The sequence below is a fragment of the Apodemus sylvaticus genome, chromosome 2, assembly GCF_947179515.1.
Source record: "Apodemus sylvaticus chromosome 2, mApoSyl1.1, whole genome shotgun sequence".
Lineage (NCBI taxonomy): Eukaryota > Metazoa > Chordata > Mammalia > Rodentia > Muridae > Apodemus > Apodemus sylvaticus.
Genome location: NC_067473.1, coordinates 59,357,945 through 59,376,194, shown reverse-complemented (window position 1 = coordinate 59,376,194; position 18,250 = coordinate 59,357,945). Strand labels below are relative to the sequence as shown.

At 45.6% G+C, this 18,250-nt stretch overlaps 2 protein-coding genes across 7 annotated transcripts in view; both read right to left on the bottom strand.

Annotated features, from left to right (window-relative positions):
* Positions 1-1,933: 1,933 nt before the first annotated feature.
* Stmp1 (short transmembrane mitochondrial protein 1) lies at positions 1,934-11,183 on the bottom strand. The gene is made up of 3 exons (XM_052173444.1): positions 11,071-11,183; positions 3,075-3,128; positions 1,934-2,413 (listed from the first exon to the last, which is right to left on the bottom strand). The coding sequence occupies exons 1-3, from the start codon at positions 11,083-11,085 to the stop codon at positions 2,339-2,341; spliced, it is 144 nt and encodes a 47-aa protein (XP_052029404.1). The 5' UTR covers positions 11,086-11,183; the 3' UTR covers positions 1,934-2,338.
* A 3,426-nt stretch (positions 11,184-14,609) lies between these two features.
* The window catches only part of Nup205 (nucleoporin 205), a 66,326-nt gene continuing 62,685 nt past the window's right edge, over positions 14,610-18,250 (bottom strand). For 4 of the 6 annotated variants that reach the window (XM_052173441.1, XM_052173442.1, XM_052173438.1 and 1 more), the window contains exons 41-43: positions 17,464-17,592; positions 16,669-16,742; positions 14,610-14,943 (exon numbers count right to left, since the gene is read on the bottom strand). In XM_052173441.1, coding sequence (XP_052029401.1) covers positions 14,791-14,943; positions 16,669-16,742; positions 17,464-17,592 — 356 coding nt within the window. In that variant the 3' untranslated portion in view covers positions 14,610-14,790. The remainder of the gene's footprint in view (positions 14,944-16,668; positions 16,743-17,463; positions 17,593-18,250) is intronic. The other 2 variants (XM_052173443.1, XM_052173440.1) reach the window with 1 other exon arrangement.

Here is an 18,250-nt window from a genome sequence, read left to right as displayed (position 1 = left end):
TGACTAGCCTGTATTAACTGTGCACCCATTTCTATGGTAACACCAAAAATTAAGAAGGCTCCCCTTATAGAAACAATTCTATCAGTAAAGGTAAGGTTTGGCACTTCTGAGGAAAGCCCAGAGTCCCCAAGAGTTTGACTACATAATATAAATAGACCTTGGGACTGAAGAGATGGCTCAGTGTTAACAGTGTTTGCTGTTCATGCAGAGGACCAGGGTTCAGTTCCCAGCAGCCCCATCAGGTGGCCAACGACCATCTGTAACTTCAGCTCCAAGGGACCTGACCCTCTTGTCTCCACAGGGTATCTGCACTCACATAAACATACCCGCATGCAGAAACACACGTGAAGATTATAAAAATAAATCTTTATTACATAAAGACCTAACCTCCTCTGATCTCAAGTCCATCATCTCCAAGGCACGTTAGACAGTGCTGTCACCATGGTTCTTTTCTGCAAACAGCTTGCTAAGTAAGCCTCCATTCGGCATTCTGAATATCCTCAAGGGTGACACACCTTTCTTCTTTGAGGCTGCCCTTCATTCTGCTAATGACCTAGGCATTCACAATCAAGTCTTGTGACAACAGATCCCGGATACTGTGTATTCTCATTAATATCCAAGAGACTAACCACAGACTATACTACCACGCTGTACATGATTCAGGAATCGGTTCCAAAGTGACTGCAGAAATATGAAAAGTAGTATGGTAGACTTTTCCAGCTGGTATCTACTAGTTATTGGACAGTTTGCAAAGCACAGTCTAACAGTAACATCAGCTCACTGTTCCCCAGGGAACCCCATGAGGTAGGTGTTACAAAGTCTCAGAAGAACCACACCACTTGCCCTCTCCCCACTGCTAGGGAGAAGCCAACCTGGTCAGGCATAAAGGGATGACCTTTACACGGATAGAATGTATCTCTAAGTAGCAGCACCATGTTCTGACTCCCATATGGGATCACTGCTGTCACTTCCTAAAAGCAGGTGTCTCGAACTAATCCTTGCAACCTATGGTCTGCTAAAATATATCTTCAAAAAGGTGTTGTCAGTGAAGCTGCCCCACATGTCCTCTGAAACAAGACACCGTGTCTTAGCAAACTAGACTGTGAAAGTCTACTCTGGACAGCAGGTTCAGTGCTATGACCACACCCACTAAACAACAACCCAAGCACTGTCAGTAGCACATTCAATTAAGAAACACCCATTCAGTGGAATTGCACACAGCAAAGGAAGGGGTAAGGTTGTTAACCTGCTGACAGGGGATGCTCTCCATTAAGAATAAAAAAGCAAGCCAAGCATGATGGCTCGGCCTTTAACCCCAGCCCTCAGAGGGCAAAGGGTGACAGACCTCTGTGAGCATGAAGCCAGCCTGGTCTACATAGTGAGTTCCAGGCCAACTGGGGCTACATAGTGAGGCCCTGTCTCAAAACACAAGGAGATGAGAGAAAAAGAAAAAGAGCTTTAAGAAGGGCAGCTGGGCATGGTGGTGCACACATATGATCCCCACCCGGCTGGGCATGGTGGTGCACACATATGATCCCCACCCGAGAGGCAGAGGCAGGAGGATCATTGACTATAGAGCATGGGCTTCATGACACTGTGTTAAAACAAAAAACGAAAGGGAGAGACAAAAAGCACAAAGCCAGCATAAAGAATGATTCTTTGACCGCAGACTCAGTGCAAACGTAACATTAAGGAAAAACACAGACTAAATATGCTGAACTGTACTCAGACAGCAGTCACTTTGCATGTTTAAATTTTCCTGATTTGGGGGGTTTTTGTTTTGGTTTTTTTAGTTTTTTTTTTTTTTTTTTTTTTTTACAGAATTCATAAAATAGTTTCTTGTTAATGACCAGCAAATGATTTATTGGTTAAATTGTCAATCATGGAGCTCCTTGATAACAATATATAATAAATGGATTAATTCACCAGAAACTTACTCGAAGATACTAATTTTAATTACTTTAACAAAATTTAGTTTGTCTAGCAAGCTGCTGTTATCACTGCTTAGACAGTACATCCACAGCCGCTATCCAAATCCATTCATTTCTGGACAACAGGTGGTAGGACTCCCAAGGCATAGGTGAGCACTAGTTACGGTTGTGGTTGCTAACTTAGCACCGTAGTTCCAGTCTTAGGACCCAGAAGCAGCTGAACAGAAGATACAGGCGAAGGGGAGATGCTGGAAACGTAGAGCTGACTGGACTTCTGGCCCAAGTTGGATCTGAGGCAACACACAGGGTCTGAGACCAAAGAGGAACACAGCTTTGGACGTGGCTATGAAGGAGGCAGGGCCCCCAGGACGGAGTTGGTGGGTCCAGAATGCAGTAGTAGGCAGGCATCAGGAACTAGGGGGCTTCTTCTTGGCTTCCAGGTCCTTTTTAATCTCTTCAAGTTTTTTAGCCAGGTTTGGCATCTTTAAAAAGAAAAAACGGAACATTATAACTTAGCTATAGATAGAAAGACTAGAAAGGCTAACCAGTATCTTTCCCGGATCTTAAGAACAAAGGGCTTTGCCAAGGTTTGGTTTCCTCTGAAGACCTACTCAGTGGTATCCGCTTGGCTCATACCTACATCTATATACATAAGCTACGAGCATTAGATTTATATTCCCTCTCTGAAAGCCGGGCCCAGCTCTCCCTGTAGATACACACTCAAGTGCCAGCTAAAAGAAGTGTATCTATAGGCAATAATAAAGCAATAAAGCCCCCGTCCCTTGGTACAGAAGAAATTATAATCCCGTGTCTCTCTGAAGCCCATTCGGGGCTCCTCTGCTGTGACACCGTTTCCCACCCCTCCTCCCTCATCCACCAGCAGTGAGGTGGATGTAACTCCTCACTTTACCAACCCGCCTTCCTGCCACGAGCCCCGCTCTCTAAGTCCACATCCAGTTCCCTGGGATTATGCGCCTTTGGGAGTTCAGTTACCTTTTCAAACAACAAAAAAGCTTTCTAAAAAATTAAGGAGTCATGTTTACAGACCTCATTTATGCCAGTAGGCAAACTGCACCTTAAGAGAGAAAAGTAACTATGAAAAGGTTACAGGAAGCCAAGAAAGACAAAAATGTAGCCACTTACATCATAGTTCTGAGCCAGATACATTCCAACCACGTTGCCCAGAGTAAATCCAAGCTGAAAGAACAGAACAGGAGAGTTACACTGCAGACAAAGCCCATCACAGGCTACGCGCTCCCAAGTGCATGGTGAGTGAACACTCAGGTTCTCAGCGTAGGGCTGCATACAACATAGAAGTCGCGTCTTTCTTCTATGAAACAATCACACACACATATGTCGCGCACCAACATTAGAACAGAATAAACAGTGGCTTTGGGCACGTTTCCCTGCCCCTGAAAGTCCCCATAAAGGCCTGAATGGAGGTCTGGAAGCCAGTGTTCTGACGTGGTCACTGTTTGTTGTAGGTGCTGTTACTCCACTGGTGCTGGGCATGGGGGCCCACACTGGCCATCAGCATTCAGGATACAGAGGTGGGGGGAGATCCTTGGCAGGGAGAGGCCATCCTGGTCTACACAGAGAGTGCCAGCTACACAGACAAAGTCTCACCCCCACACAAGACTTGCTCTCAAAACAACAACAAAAACCCATTTGAATCAAAAAAGCATAGAAAATAAAGGGGCTTTCAGAGTTTAGTCTCTCCTTATTTCAAAAGAACTCCAGTGGTTTGCCCTAATCAGCAGCAGACAGCTTGAGTTACTTAGGAACTCAGATCCACAAGGGCAGAGAAGAACAGGAAACTCTGAGCCTAGCGCAAGGCCAAGGGTGGGGACTAAAGGGCAGGACACTTAAGGGCTGTGGCTCCCATTCAATGACAAAGGGGCAGGAGCAACTTTTAGAGAACTGTAAATATTTATGCCATTGGGTGAGTATTCTCCTGAAGATGTAGACTACTTTCACAAATGGGCCGGAGTTCCACAGCTGTGCATTTTAATGATAATTCTGATTTCCTCTAGCGACATTTTAATTCAGAGCTTGCAACTGTGGACTAATTTCTAACTTAATAAATTCAAATTGGCACCTATCTCTTTTCCCCGTTATTTTATTTAAATGGTGTTGCTTCTACTCTGTCTCAATAGAGAAGTTAAGACAGAAATCAAAGAACAGCATTAACTGTCCCATCAGTCACACATGCGGTGCCTCTCTGAGCATCCAACGAGATGCAGGTGAAGCAAGGATACAGATGGCGGCACTGGGGAGATGTCTCGGCAGTTAAGAAACACTTCGGAGGACCAGAGGGCCAGAGTTCAGTTCCCATCACCCAGTCAGCTCACAACTGGCTCCCACTCCAGGAGTCAACACCTTATTCTGCCCTCTGCCGGTGTCCACAGGCCAGTGAACATACCGAAAAACACTGCCACCATTAAAAATAGTAACAATAAACCCTAATGGGAGAAAGAACAAAAAAACAAGAAATACAATTGGGTCTGTCTTATACTTAACCTTTTAAATCCAAAGGCAACTTTAAATTGGTTAGTTGTTAGCAAGAAACATAAAAGAAGCTACCTAGTTTCTAGTTGGTAACCATTTTCTGATGTTTTTAAAAGTCATTACCAAGGTAGCAGTAAGAATCAGAATTACATTTTTTTTTACTTTAGTAGATTCAAAACACAACTTTATAAAATACAGACAGATAATTAATTTTGAGACAAAATTTAAAAGGAGAGGGAAAGAATCCTTGATGATGTTAATCCTAACTGGGATGAGGACCCGTGAGAAGCAGCAACACTGCAAGTCTGACTATGAGGGACTGCCTGCAGGTGGCCACTCAACCTGTTCCAGCTCTGCCAAGCTTCCTCCTGTCTTAAACAGCCCAACACTGGAATGGTCCAGTTCAGACTGGAATTCCTAATTCCTACTACGTGTGTCTCAAAAGAAACACAGGCTACCTAGCGTGGTTCTATTTTGGCAATGTCACCAAGCATTGGGGCAGAAAAGGGAACAGTTATTTTTGAACACAAAACAAAACCCAGGGCCTCTCTAAGTGGAACCCCGTTCCAGTTTCAGAATACTACCAGATCTACAACAAGATGTTCTGAACATGATGCAGAGTCCAGTGTGAAGAGCGTCACTCAGTCAGGAGAATGACAGAGCACCCAGGAGGTCAGGAAAGCGGGTGTGCTTCAGGAGATGGTCGACAGGTAGGAACAGATGAGAAAAGTAAATCTAAACCTCTACATCTGCACGCACAGCCCAGCAGTCTGCCCTGCATAGCCATGTACACAGACACTCACGAAATAAAAATGCAAAAATGTTTGCCCTTCAAATAATAATGTCAGAGAGGACAAACCACAAAATAGAATTATTTGCAAATCATAACCTGATGGCATTTTTACCCAGAATAAAGATCTTTAACAATTAAATGAGAGAGAAACATAATTCAATTTAAAAAGTGGGCAAAAGCTGTGAGTGGATTTCTCCAAAGACACACAGTCAACAAGCCCTCGAGATGTTTGACATGAGTTAGTCATTGAGGAAACGAAAATCAAAACCATGCGGAGCCACGGCACACCCTCTAAGATGGCTTTACTCAAAAACAACGAAACAAAACGAACAACAAATGTTGGCAAGACATGGGCTGGAGGTCTTTGTCCTCCACTGGCCTACAGCTCGTGCCTACTCTGGAACCCATCTAGCCACTTCTCAGAGAGCTGCGTGCACAGTGATATGATGTGACAACTCCAGTGGCATGCACCCAAAGGTAGAACATGAACCCCCACAAAAATGCCCGCCTCAGTGTTCCTGGCTCAGCCGCTCCTAACAACCAAGGGCAGAAGCGACTGGAGGGCTGAGTGACACGTTCTCATCATAACGGGAAATGGCGCACTCAGGGCTCCACGTTCTCTAGAGAGAAGCTGTGAAGTGTGCTCGAGGGCGGTCAGAAAGGACCAGATGTTATATGATTCTAGGTCAAAAAATATATTCAAAATAGCCATTCCATAGTGATACAAAATCAACTGTTGGCTGTCCAGGTTGAGAGGGGAATGATAAATGACTCCTTATATTATACAGCTTCTTTTTATGTAAAATGAGACATTACACAATCTCTGAACGCACAGTAAAGTCGCTGGATTATATACATTAAATGGGTGAACTTTGTCTCATTGCCAAAAAAAACAAAACAAAACAAAAAAAAAAAAAACAAGCAAGCAAACAAACAAACAAAAACAAAATTTGGTAATGTAATCTCAACTACCTGGGGTGAAACAGAAGAAACCAAAGACAACTTCTTGGCTTCCAAACTGGACTTTGTTAGAAAGAATGGAAATTCCAGAGGAACAAAAGAGAACCAGTAAATGGAGGAGTCTGCACATGAGAAATCTGAATTATTCTAAGTGTACCATTTTCTTTTAACACACAAAGAGATCGGTAAACAATGCTTTGTCCATTAACACTAAAAAGCTCTGGTAAAAGGCACAGAGCCTACTCCAAAACCGATGTAGCTGTCATCTGTCAGGCCCCTCCCTTTCAGAAAGTTGTGTCTCCAGACCAGCAAATAAAACCACAGTGTTTATCTGGGATGGCTCCTGGCAAAACCTCAAAGTGGCTGACAAGTCCGAATGTGACTCATCAAACTATATTTTCAAAAAAATAACACACCCGCCAGGCGGTAGTGGTGCATGCCTTTAGTCCCAGCACTTGGGAGGCAGAGGCAGGCAGATTTCTGAGTTCGAGGCCAGCCTGTTCTACAGAGTGAGTTCCAGGACAGCCAGGGTTACAGAGAGAAACCCTGTCTCAAAAAAACAAAACAAAACAAAAAACAAAACAAACAAACAAAAAACAACACCCAAGCCCAAGTTACTGATAAGGGTTTAAGAATCTATGAAATAAGGGGGCAGGGGTGCTGGAGAAGATGGCTCAGCGCCTCAGAGCCCATGCCACACTCAGAGGACAAGCTCAGTCTTGGCACACACACCATGACCACCTCAACTCATGACTACCTGCAACTCACCAGAGAACCTAACATCTCTGCCCTGAGCGCAAGCACACTTAAAATAACAAAATCTTTAAAAAAAAAAAATCATTAAGCAAATATAGACCCATGCTAGCAAACATTGAAAAGGAAACCTAAAAATGGCATTTGGTTTATGGTAAAAGCATCTACAACTCAAAACTATACATTAACTAACTAGACCTAATAAAAAGCTAAGTTGATAAAATGTTTTAAAATGTTACTTATTTTTACCTGTACGGGTGTTCTGCCCACGTGTATAACAAACACCACGTGCGTGCGGTGTGCACAGAGGCCAAAGAGAACACCAGATCCCCTAGGATTGGAGTGACAGATGCTGCGAGTTTCTATCAGTGTACGGCCAATCAAACCCAGATCCTCGGGAAGAGCTACCAGTGAGTGCTCTCGACAGCTGAGGCATCTCTCCAGCCATGGTAACAGTATTCTTAAATTCAGATTCAAAAGAACAGTACACACACTGCCATTTCTGTGTCAGTGTGAAGACTATCACCAAATGTTTCGTAGTAAAGAAAAAAAAAATCTACAGTCTGTGCATTAAAGCAAAACCTTGCTAGGGTTAAAGACCTTCAATGCTTCCTAGAAAAGCATGCTATGTTTTATATTCAGTAATATTTCTTAGAAAATAAAAGAAAAAAAGAACTATCAGTGCCAATATTCAATAGAAGCACATGAAATCTTTCTGGGAAAAGTATACTGGTTTGCCTGCTCTAAAACAAGCTGGAACAAAGATTCCACTATCTTACAACCAACAGTAGAATGAAGTAAAAACAGAAGACGGAAAATTAATGAGGGGGACCCATTCCAGGACACCCCCACACCAACATCTGCAGCTATTCAAGCAGGTCGTACAACTGCACAGGGACCCACCCATATCCCCCAACACACTCTAACCCTCTTGATCACTCACAAGACCCACGGCAATGGAGGGCCCGGGGCAGCCTATCCCACTGCGCTGTTCAGGGACAGCAAGGAAAAGCTGTACATGTACCACACCTGTGCAACTATCTTCTAAGGTTTCCCATCCGCGGTTAGTTAACCAGGCAGATGCGACCAGCATAATGCAGGGGTGACTGCAAACGAAGTCAGTCACTGCTTATTGACTAAGTCCCCTTTATATCCCAAACTAAATCCTTTAGTAGTGAGGGGAAGCGGCAGCAAGTCAGCCAGACTGGAGAACCCTGTTAGTTCACAGCCTGAGTTCCACAACGGAGGAAAGAACACTCTGAACAGAGCAGGCTTTTGTGAGAGACCTGATGACCTACCTGAAAGGTAATGTTCTAACTCTTCCATGGCCTCTTGATCCTCACAAGCACGCAGACATGGAGCAACCACCATTACTGCCCAGGGTCATGCTGGGGAAACTGAGGCACGGAGCAATTAAAGATCCTACTCAAGACTATACAGCAGGTCTGGTCTGGAAAATGGGTAACACCCATGCCAGCAAGCCTGGCAACTTGAGTTCAATCCCCAGAACCCGTGAGGGAAGGAGACCCAACTGCTGGAAGCTGTCGCCAGCCCTCTACACCAGCATGTCCGCCCCGCCCCCCTGCATGTCCGCCCTGCCCCCCCCCCCCAGGAGAGGCATACACAGTAATCGATAGATAAATGGATGTAATTTATCTTTGCTGTGCTGAAGATGCACCTACTGTATCACATGATTCTAAGACTTGATAAACTAGTGAACACATGTGTCAGGCATATAACATCAACAGTAAAAGTTTTAATGGATAAAACGATAAAAGAAAGATGTCAACACTTCAAATGTGAGAGTTAAGTGTGGGGAAAGGACTGGGAAAGTAGGGATACTCAATGCAGATGAGGAACGGCTGAGAGAAAGGCAAAGGAGAGACAGTTGATACTAGGGATCTGGAAGCACAGAGGGACTCCAGGCTGTTCTGGAAGCCAATGTGAAAGGCGCTGGCTTAAGGAGGAGTCTGCTCCCTAAGGGTAAGTTTAAGGAGCACGGGAGCTCAGGACTTGAGCAGTTCACGGGAACTAAGAGCAGAAGCAAGCAGCCAGTGACAAGATTAGAGACAGGGAGAGAGCCTCCCAACTGCTACACCCAGATATGGTCCCCTCTGCACGAGCGGAGACCAGTCACCCTCACTCTGCAGTTCTGAGCTGTCACATGACAGAACCTAGTCAGCACAGTACACAGGCCCCAGAAGCTGAATGGGGGTGAGTTAGGAGGAGGGGATTTAAGTTAGCAGCTGCTGCTGGGTCCCAGGGGTAAGAGGAACAGAAACCGTAGCAGTGTTCAGGTGCCATGACACAGCAGTGCTCACAGTCCAATTCCCATCTAAGTGTTCCTTAAAAGAACTTCGGCCAAGCTAGGAGCAAGCTGTGGAGTGCAGTGTGAAAACAGGGGTGATGGGTATCCGTTTTAATAAGAGGGAAAAGGGACCCACAAGCAACACAAACAAAGGCAAGTTTAAAGAGCCCCGTAGGTAACAACTTAGGTAACATCTTAGAGGTTACAAAGTATCCAGCTGCCCGGCATCATCAAAGCAAAGAGCTTGGGACCATTCCATAGACCCAACCCTCGCCTATCCTCTGTGGGTGGGAGGCCTGTTCCCAAGTCTGATACCTTATGGAAGAGAAAGGGCAGTATCTCAACCGTTAGTAAGTGCTAATGTTTAAGTGTTTAACGCATTGGCTCCCTCAGAAACCTCACAAGGTGCAATCTGAAACATAGAAAATTTAAATAAGCTGCCCAACCCCCCCAACACACACACAGACATCTTGAGATTAAGGATAGGGGACAAATTCAAATGTGACTCTAGAGTCTAAACTCTTAAACATTAGAAAACACTTGAAATGGATAATGTAAAAGGCAAGATTTGCAGAAATTAAGTGTTTGACCAAGTTCCACAAGAGGTAAGTTGATTCCACCACTGTACATCTGTTTCCACGAAAGCAATGGAGAGGAGACAGACCCTGGGCAAGAGACGGAACACCGGTTGCTTTTGAGCTAAGAATCTAATGGCTTCGGCATCTCTCTTTAAAAGTTGAAAATTTGAATTTCCCAATCAAAACCCATGTAAGTACGGAGCAGTTTAGTCCTGCACCAAATAGACTCATTCAGCAAAGCACTTAAAAAGTTAAGTGTATATTGAATTAGTTCTCCCTACTTATCAATGAGCAACAAATGCAGGGGAAGGGTCAATCATGTCACCTTACACTAGCTGGTTGATGCTGCTTTTAAAAGTGATTCCTAATAAGTAAATTACTGTTAATTACTCCTACCTCCTAAAGTAAGGCCTAGTTAGGACACTAGAGAAACCCCCCAGAGGCAACTGAGTCTTTGTAGGGCAGTTTATGTAAACAATCTTGTTTAGCCTAACGGGATTAAAAAGCAACTCATTCTCGGAGCACCAGGTAGCCACTCACCATCTGAAAGAAAGAGGATATCTGCTTTATTAGAATTAGATGGTGAAACGCTTTCATCTGAAAGTGTTTGAAAACTTTCATCTGAAAGTTTGACTGGCAAGTTTTCCTAGAATCCTCAACAGGCAATTTTAGAAATGCTTGATTTTTTGCCAGAAAAACGTGTTAGCTCAAAAAGGAGACTTGAAAGGGTGTGGGGAGGGAGAGCGACTTCTAAGGCAGTCTGACTCACTCCTTGAAGCGGGCGAACTGTCATGGCCTGAAGAGGGAGGGGACTGTGGATCTCTCGCTCCGACCTCGTGAGATGGCTGACTAATGCAGTGGCGTGTGAAAGGCACTCTAGGGCCTCAAAAAGTCGCATATAATAGATGGGGTCTAAGGGGGATCGTGGGGAGAGGACAGGAGACAAGTCATTAAGGACTTCTCCGAAAAAAACTTACTACGAGGATTACGCAAAGAGCTCACAGTAAGTTGTTTTTGAAAACGCAATAATATCTCTGACACCCCAAAGTTTTCGGAACTTGAATGGCTGCGTATAAACCCAGGCAAAGACCCAAGGACTTAGGAGGAGGCCAGAGGAAAACTGCAAACCCGAGGGGCGACGACCGGCTCGAGCCCCGACTGGAGAGCCGTGCACCGCCGATCCGGGGCCCCGGGAGGACGAGGCGACCGCGGGGCCCGATCATCGGAGGCCCCACTCACCAGGAACTGGAGCATGATGTCGGTGGGGAGGGCGAGGAGGGTGTGAAAGGTGCTTCGGCTCCAGCTCTGCTCCGGGACTCCTCCCCAGCGCGAGGGCGGAACCCGCCGCCAGGTTCCGGTTTACACCCCGCCCCGCCCTGCCCCGCCCCTCTATTCCCGGAAGCGACTCGCGGAGCCGCAGCGCCCTCTGACGGCCATCTCGGGAAACAAGAGGGCGAGGTGCACACCTAGGTCTTTAGACGGAAGCTGGAGTGAACTCACATTACAAGGTCGCTGGCTATTGTGTTAGCACAGTGAGACTTGGGGCTCCTTGGCCTACTAAACCAGGGTGGAGGTGAGGTAGCGGGTTCCATGCCGTGAGCAACTCACTCTTCTGGGAGCCTTTACAAAGTCCACAGGAATCCCCGCCACGGCTGACTCTCAGACGAAAGGAGGGAAAGTTTCCATTTTTCAAAAGCCCACGAGTGTGCTATGCAGCCAGGTTAAGGGTAGTCCTCAGACCCGTGATAGATGATGGAGCGAGATCTTCGGAGTCTGGCACAACTGGATCCAAGTAGTGACTGCAGCAGCCACCAGTAACCACCTAATCTGTCTGAAGTTTACTTCTGCCTCAAGCAGAGCGCAAATCATCTACCATGTAGGAACCAAAGATGAATCCACTCTTGTCCTGTCCCACTGCTGGCCACCCCCATACACGAGCACATTAAAACCGCCCTTCTCACTTTGCTCTCAGTTTTTGGAATTGACCTTTATCTAGTGAAGGGGTACTCTGGCTTCAAATAACAGAAAAACAAATCGTGGCTGGGTCTAGTGGGGCATGCTAAGCCTCAACCCCTGAGACAATAGCTAAGAGGACTATTTAATACATCAAAGTGGACCTGGCCTCCTGGTCCTCTCCCAGCATCCCTCAGTCCTTATCTGTTACAGGGTGTGGCTGGCATACGCAGCCCTCTACCCTAAACTCAGCAGCCCAGAGCCTGGGCTGCCTTTCCCCCTGAGGCTTTTCCTTATGTAATCCAACCATTTTGGTTACCCAAACTGTGATGGTTTGCTTGTGCTCATCCCAGCACTATTAGAAGGTGTGACCTTGTTGGAGGAAGTGTCACTGTGGGGATGGATGGGCTTGGAGATCGTCCTCCTAGATGCCTGAGCATGCCCAGTCTGTTCCTGGCTCCCTTCAGATGAAGATGCTTCTGCCTTGATGACAATGGACTGAACCTCTGAACCTGTTAAGCCAGACCCAATGAAATGTCATTTTGCCTTGGTCATGGTGTCTGTTCACAGCAGTAAAACTAAGACACAAACCTTTTGTTCCTTTGTCTTTGGGACCCCTGTACCTCATTCTGCCACCTTTCCCCTCCTCTTTTCCCCTCCCCCCCTCTCTCTATAGCCCAGATCAGTCAAGGTCAAGTCCTCTGGGCTTCCAGTCGTCCTTGCCTCTTGCTGTCTCCCTTTTATCTACAACAAACTTTCTCCTCCACCGTATCTGGTCAAGCCCTTTATCAGAATTTCCCTCCATTTCTGTGTTTCTCCATGTTGTGATCATAAAAAGAGAAAGCGTAAGAATGTATTCTATGGGTGTGGGGAGAGGGGTGCCTCAGGGGACCCATGCCGAGACAACCCTCCCTACTGAGGGAATACATACACTGATCTAAGTAAGCCGGGCAGAGGTGGTGCACACCTTTAATCCCAGCACTTGGGAGGCAGAGGCAGGCAGATTTTTGAGTTCGAGGCCAGCCTGGTCTATAGAGTTCCAGGACAGCCAGGGCTACACAGAGAAACCCTGTCTCTAAAAAGCCAAGAAAAAAAAAAAAACTGCTGATGGAAGGAGAAACCAATAATGGACAGGGAGAGCAGTGACTATGTAATCTTTCCATCTGTGGCAATCACATTAATGAAAATATAGGCAGATGAATTATAACCATTCTTTTATTTTTTAAGATTTATTTTTATGTATATGAGTACACTGTAGCTGTACTGATGGTTGTGAGCCATCATGTGGTTGCTGGGAATTTGAATTCAGGACCTCTGCTCTCTCCAATCAGCCTAAAGATTTATTTATTATTATATCCAAGTACACTGTAGCTGTCTTCACATGCACCAGAAGAGGGCATCAGATCTCATTATGGATGGTTGTGAGCCACTATGTGGTTGCTGGAATTTGAACTCAGGACTTTTGGAAGAGCAGTTAGTGCTCTTAACCACTGAGCCATCTCTCCAGCCCCTTTTTTATTACTTTTATTTTTTTTTTATAGTCCAGTCATTACCCACCTCCTGGTCCTATTCCTCTTACCCCGTGTCCAAGAGGATGTCCCTACCCCACCCCACCCCCACCCCCGCCAGGCCTCCCTACTCTCTGGGGTCTCATCTCTAGAGAGTTAGGTGTGTTCTCTCACTGAGTCCAGACCAGGCAGTCTTTTGCTGCATATGTGTGGTGGGGGTGGGGGCGGGGCTCATAACCAGCAAGTGTATGCTGCCTGGTTGGTGGCTGTGTCTGAGATATCTCAGGGGTCCAAATTAGTTGGGACTGCTGGTCTTCCTATGGGGTTGCCCTCCTCAACTTATTCAAGCCTTTCTCAACCACAGAGGTCCCTGACTTAAGTCCAATGGTTGGGTGTATCTACTTCTGTCTCAGTCAGCTGCTTGTTGGGCCTCTCAGAGGGCAGCCATGCTAGGCTCCTGTGTGTGCAGGCACACCATAGCATCAGTAATAGTGTCAGGCCTTGGAGCATTCCCTTGAGATGGATTCCAATTTGGGCCTATCCCTGGACCTCTTTTCCCTCAATTTCTTCTCCATTTTTATCCCTGCAGTTCTTCCAGGCAGGAACAATTCGGGGTCAGAGTTTTGACTGTGGGATGGCAACCCCATTCCTCCACTTGATGCCCATTCTTTCTACTGGAGGTGGACTCTATGTTCCTTCTCCCTACTGTAGGGCATGTATTTTATCTAAGGTCCCTCCCTTCGAGTCCTGAGAGTCTCTCACCTCCCAGGTCTCCGGTACATTCTAGAGGGTCCCCCCAACTTCCATTCATTCTGCTGGCCCTGGCAGTCACTCCTGCTGATCGTGCCCCCTTTTCCCTCCCTCTCCCCTCTAAATCCCTCCCTCCCTCTGCCTCCTATGATTGCTTTCTTCTCCCTCCCAAGTGGCCCTTCAGCTTGCTAACCTTCTTGAGTTCTGTGGATTGCATCCTGGGTATTCCATACTTTTTGGCTAGTATCCACTTATTAGTACATACTATCCATGTCCTTTTGCGTCTGCGTTACCTCACTCAGGACGATATTTCAAAGAAGCAGACAGATTGTCATCACTTACAATGCAGGAAAGGAAAGTCCTTGGTTTTCACGGCACAAGTGTGGCTGTAGTTCACTGCCCACTCTGCTGGGTTACCCAAGCATCACAAAGGTGTCAAGGAAGCACAATGTCTGAAAATCAACTGCTGTTCAGAATCTCTCCATGGGAAAACCATAAGCATCAAAACATTTTCATGTGAAGAGTCTCAATAATTTCAAAAGACTGACCACACATTTCCTTAGTTATTTTTAAAAAGTATTTTATTGTTCACAGGGAGGGTGAAATGAGGCAGAGATTTACAGAAAAGATGTCCACATATAAAGAAAGAAATAGCAAAATATCTTTTGGTCATAATTTAGAAATAAAGTCATCTATAAAAAAGAGGTGGTTTTAGTCCATCCCTTCCACTGACGAGAAAGCACAGTCCTCAGCTCCTTGGTATCCTCAACAGGCCACGAATACGTCTGATAAGAGCCTGAATGAAACTATAGCGGGACCGGACTTTTGAGTATAACCCTTCAATGTCAAGAAGTTTCTTCTGCAGCGACTCTCCGAAAGCATTGACGGCATCAGACTGAAGCTGGAGGTAGCACAGATATCCCTTTGTTAGTACGTTGCTTCTCAGGTACTGTGTTCTAAGTCTCCCCATTCAGAACACTTACATATCTCATTTTCTTTAATCTTTTTAAAATGTATTCACTTTACATCCTAATTGCCACGCCCACCTGTCCCTGCTCTCCTCCCAGTCCTGCCCCTACAAACCCCTCCTCTACTACCCTCTTCCCTTCTCTGAGGAAAAGGGGAAGACGCCCTTGGGTACCACCCACCCTGGGACATCCAGTAATGCAGTCTTTCTTACATAAAGTAAGGTGAGTTCAGAGCATCTGCCAGGCACACTCAAGGCCTTGGGTTTGAAACCCAGCACTGCCAGGCAGTGGTGGCACACACCTATGTAATCCCAGCACTCTAGGAGGCAGAGGCAGGTGGATTTCTGAGTATGAGGCCGGCCAGCCTGGTCTACAGAGTGAGCTCCAGGACAATACAGAGAAACCCTGTCTCGAAAAAAACCAAAACCAAAAAAACCAAAAAAAAAAAAAAAAAAAGAAACCCAGCGCCACCACTACCCCACATACACTGACAAAAGGCACTCTCCAATGTAAAATACTATCAGGACTTTGTAATGGGGTACCAAATTCATCAAAAATTTATATTTTGGCTGGGCAGTGGTGGCGCACGCCTTTAATCCCAGCACTTGGAAGGCAGAGACAGGCGAACTTCTAAGTTTGAGGCCAGCCTAGTCTACAGAGTAAGTTCCAGGACAGCCAGAGCTATACAGAGAAACGAGAAACCTTGTCTTGAAAAACCAAAAAAAACCAAAAAGCATAAAAAACAAAAAAACCAAAAAAAAAAAAAAAAAAAAAACCAAAAAAACAAAAAGCCAAAAAACACCCTAAAACTCACATTTCTACATCAGAATGTTTTTGTCATTCTGTATTTGTTTTAATTCCTGTTTTAATTGCTGTATAAAAGTATATAAATTAAAGGCATATCTTAAATAGCAACAATTGTTGATGCTGATATAGTGACATACATATAAAAAAATAGCTCCTAAACATCATCCCAACAGTTGTTAGGGGATTGAGAGCACCTCTTCCAGAGGACCTGGGATCAGTTCCCAGCACCCACATGGCAGCTCACAACCTCTGTCAATCCTCATGCCCTTTTCTGATTTCTGTGGGCAACAGACACACATGTGGTGCAAAACACATACATACATAAAATAAATGTCTTTTTTTTTTTTTTTGTTAAGTGCCAGGCTAGATACTATGCTGTTAAGAACACTTGCCAGCCACTCTTACAGAGAACCAGGGTTCAGTTTCTCGTATCCATATCAGGCACCTCTAACTCCAGTTCCAGGGGATATGAAGCACACTTATGGCCTAACAGAGTGTCAGGCACACACATGGTACACATACACATACAAAGACACTTTCACATATATTTATATATAATAAAAATTCTTTAAAAAAAAAAAGTGTCTTGCCGGGCGGTGGCACACCTGTAATCCCAGCACTCTGGGAGGCAGAGGCAGGCGGATTTCTGAGTTCGAGGCCAGCCTGGTCTACAGAGTAAGTTCCAGGACAGCCAGGGCTACATAGAGAAACCCTGTGTCGAAAAACTAAATCCAAAAAACAAAAACAACCAAAAAGCATCTTAAGGAAATGAAAGGAAACGCTTACTTTCTACTTTAACAACAGCCAGGCTTTCCTCCTACAGAGGAGAGACCACGATGGCCGATCCTTACCTGGTCTATATCATGTTGGTTCACTTGGGCCAGGCTATTTCTCAAGTCCAAATTGGGTTCTGAGGAAAAGGAATCTGGAGGTCAGAGAGATGGTGAAGCAGCTTTGCGAGTGCATTTCCTGCACAGCAGAGGCACTGCACATGATCACAGTGTGACGAGGGCCTGGGGCTGAGCTTGGAACTGGGGAAGCCTGAGAAACACACCCAGCCCAGGATGGGCCTCCCTCCCTAGGAGTCTAATGCACGCTCATTGTCTCAGCCCAGGATGGGCCTCCCTCCCTAGGAGTCTAATGCACGCTCATTGTCTCAGGCCCACCCCAGCACACAAACAATGGCCTGGATCGAGGCTTCTAGAAAATTAGCTGTGATATGACTGACTCTACAGCTGAGGGAAACCCACTACAGGAAAATGAAGGACAACCCATGAACGGGCCCCAGAATCATTCCTCACGGGCAGAAATAAGATAAAAAGGCTATTTAGCTTTACTATTTAGCTTTACTATTTACTATTTTACTGTTTACTATTTAGCTCTCCGGCACTCAACCACTGAGTAATCTGAGACACATAAAATTAAGGTCACTTAAAGTAGTTAGTGGTGTACATTCACAGTCCAGCTACTCAGGAGACTGGATCAAAATTAAGCCCAGGACCCATCTGGACAATAAAACAAGACCTTTCTTGCTGAAAGGAAAGGAAGGGAGAAAGGGGAAAGGGGAAAAGGGAAAGGAAATCTGGCTTTTCAGGACCCTAAAATGTATATACATTTCTGGCTCAACTGTTTTGAGAACAGCTCACCTTGTAGTCTTCTGCTTTTAAATAAAGTCCTAGAGGCAAACAATGAATCTTGAGAATCCATTGGAGTGCAATGTAACAAATAATACTCCAGATGGCGCCAAAGAATAAACAGGCAGGTCTCGATGATATCTGGGAGCTCGATTAAAGAAGACTGTCATCAAGTATTTTTTTTAACAAACCAGATTCTGGGAAGGAGAAAAGGAAGAGGCTGCGCTTAATTATCCACCATGAACTTGCTCTAAGAGACAGGGATGGGAACTTGCTCTAAGAGACAGGGATGAGAACTTGCTCTAAGAGACAGGGATGAGAACTTGCTCTAAGAGACAGGGATGGGAACTTGCTCTAAGAGACAGGGATGGGAACTTGCTCTAAGAGACAGGGATGGGAACTTGCTCTAAGAGACAGGGATGGGAACTTGCTCTAAGAGACAGGGATGGGAACTTGCTCTAAGAGACAGGGATGGGAACTTGCTCTAAGAGACAGGGATGGGAACTTGCTCTAAGAGACAGGGATGGGAACTTGCTCTAAGAGACAGGGATGGGAACTTGCTCTAAGAGACAGGGATGGGAACTTGCTCTAAGAGACAGGGATGGGAACTTGCTCTAAGAGACAGGGATGGGAACTTGCTCTAAGAGACAGGGATGGGAACTTGCTCTAAGAGACAGGGATGGGAACTTGCTCTAAGAGACAGGGATGGGAACTTGCTCTAAGAGACAGGGATGGGAACTTGCTCTAAGAGACAGGGATGAAGTCCCACTGAACATGCTTCAGAAAAAGCCACCAAGTG

Coding starts and splice junctions, on each gene's coding strand:
- Stmp1 (XM_052173444.1), bottom strand. Junction 2,414..3,074: donor ATCTGGCTCAGAACTATGAT/GTAAGTGGCTAC, acceptor TTCTTTTTAAAG/ATGCCAAACCTGGCTAAAAA.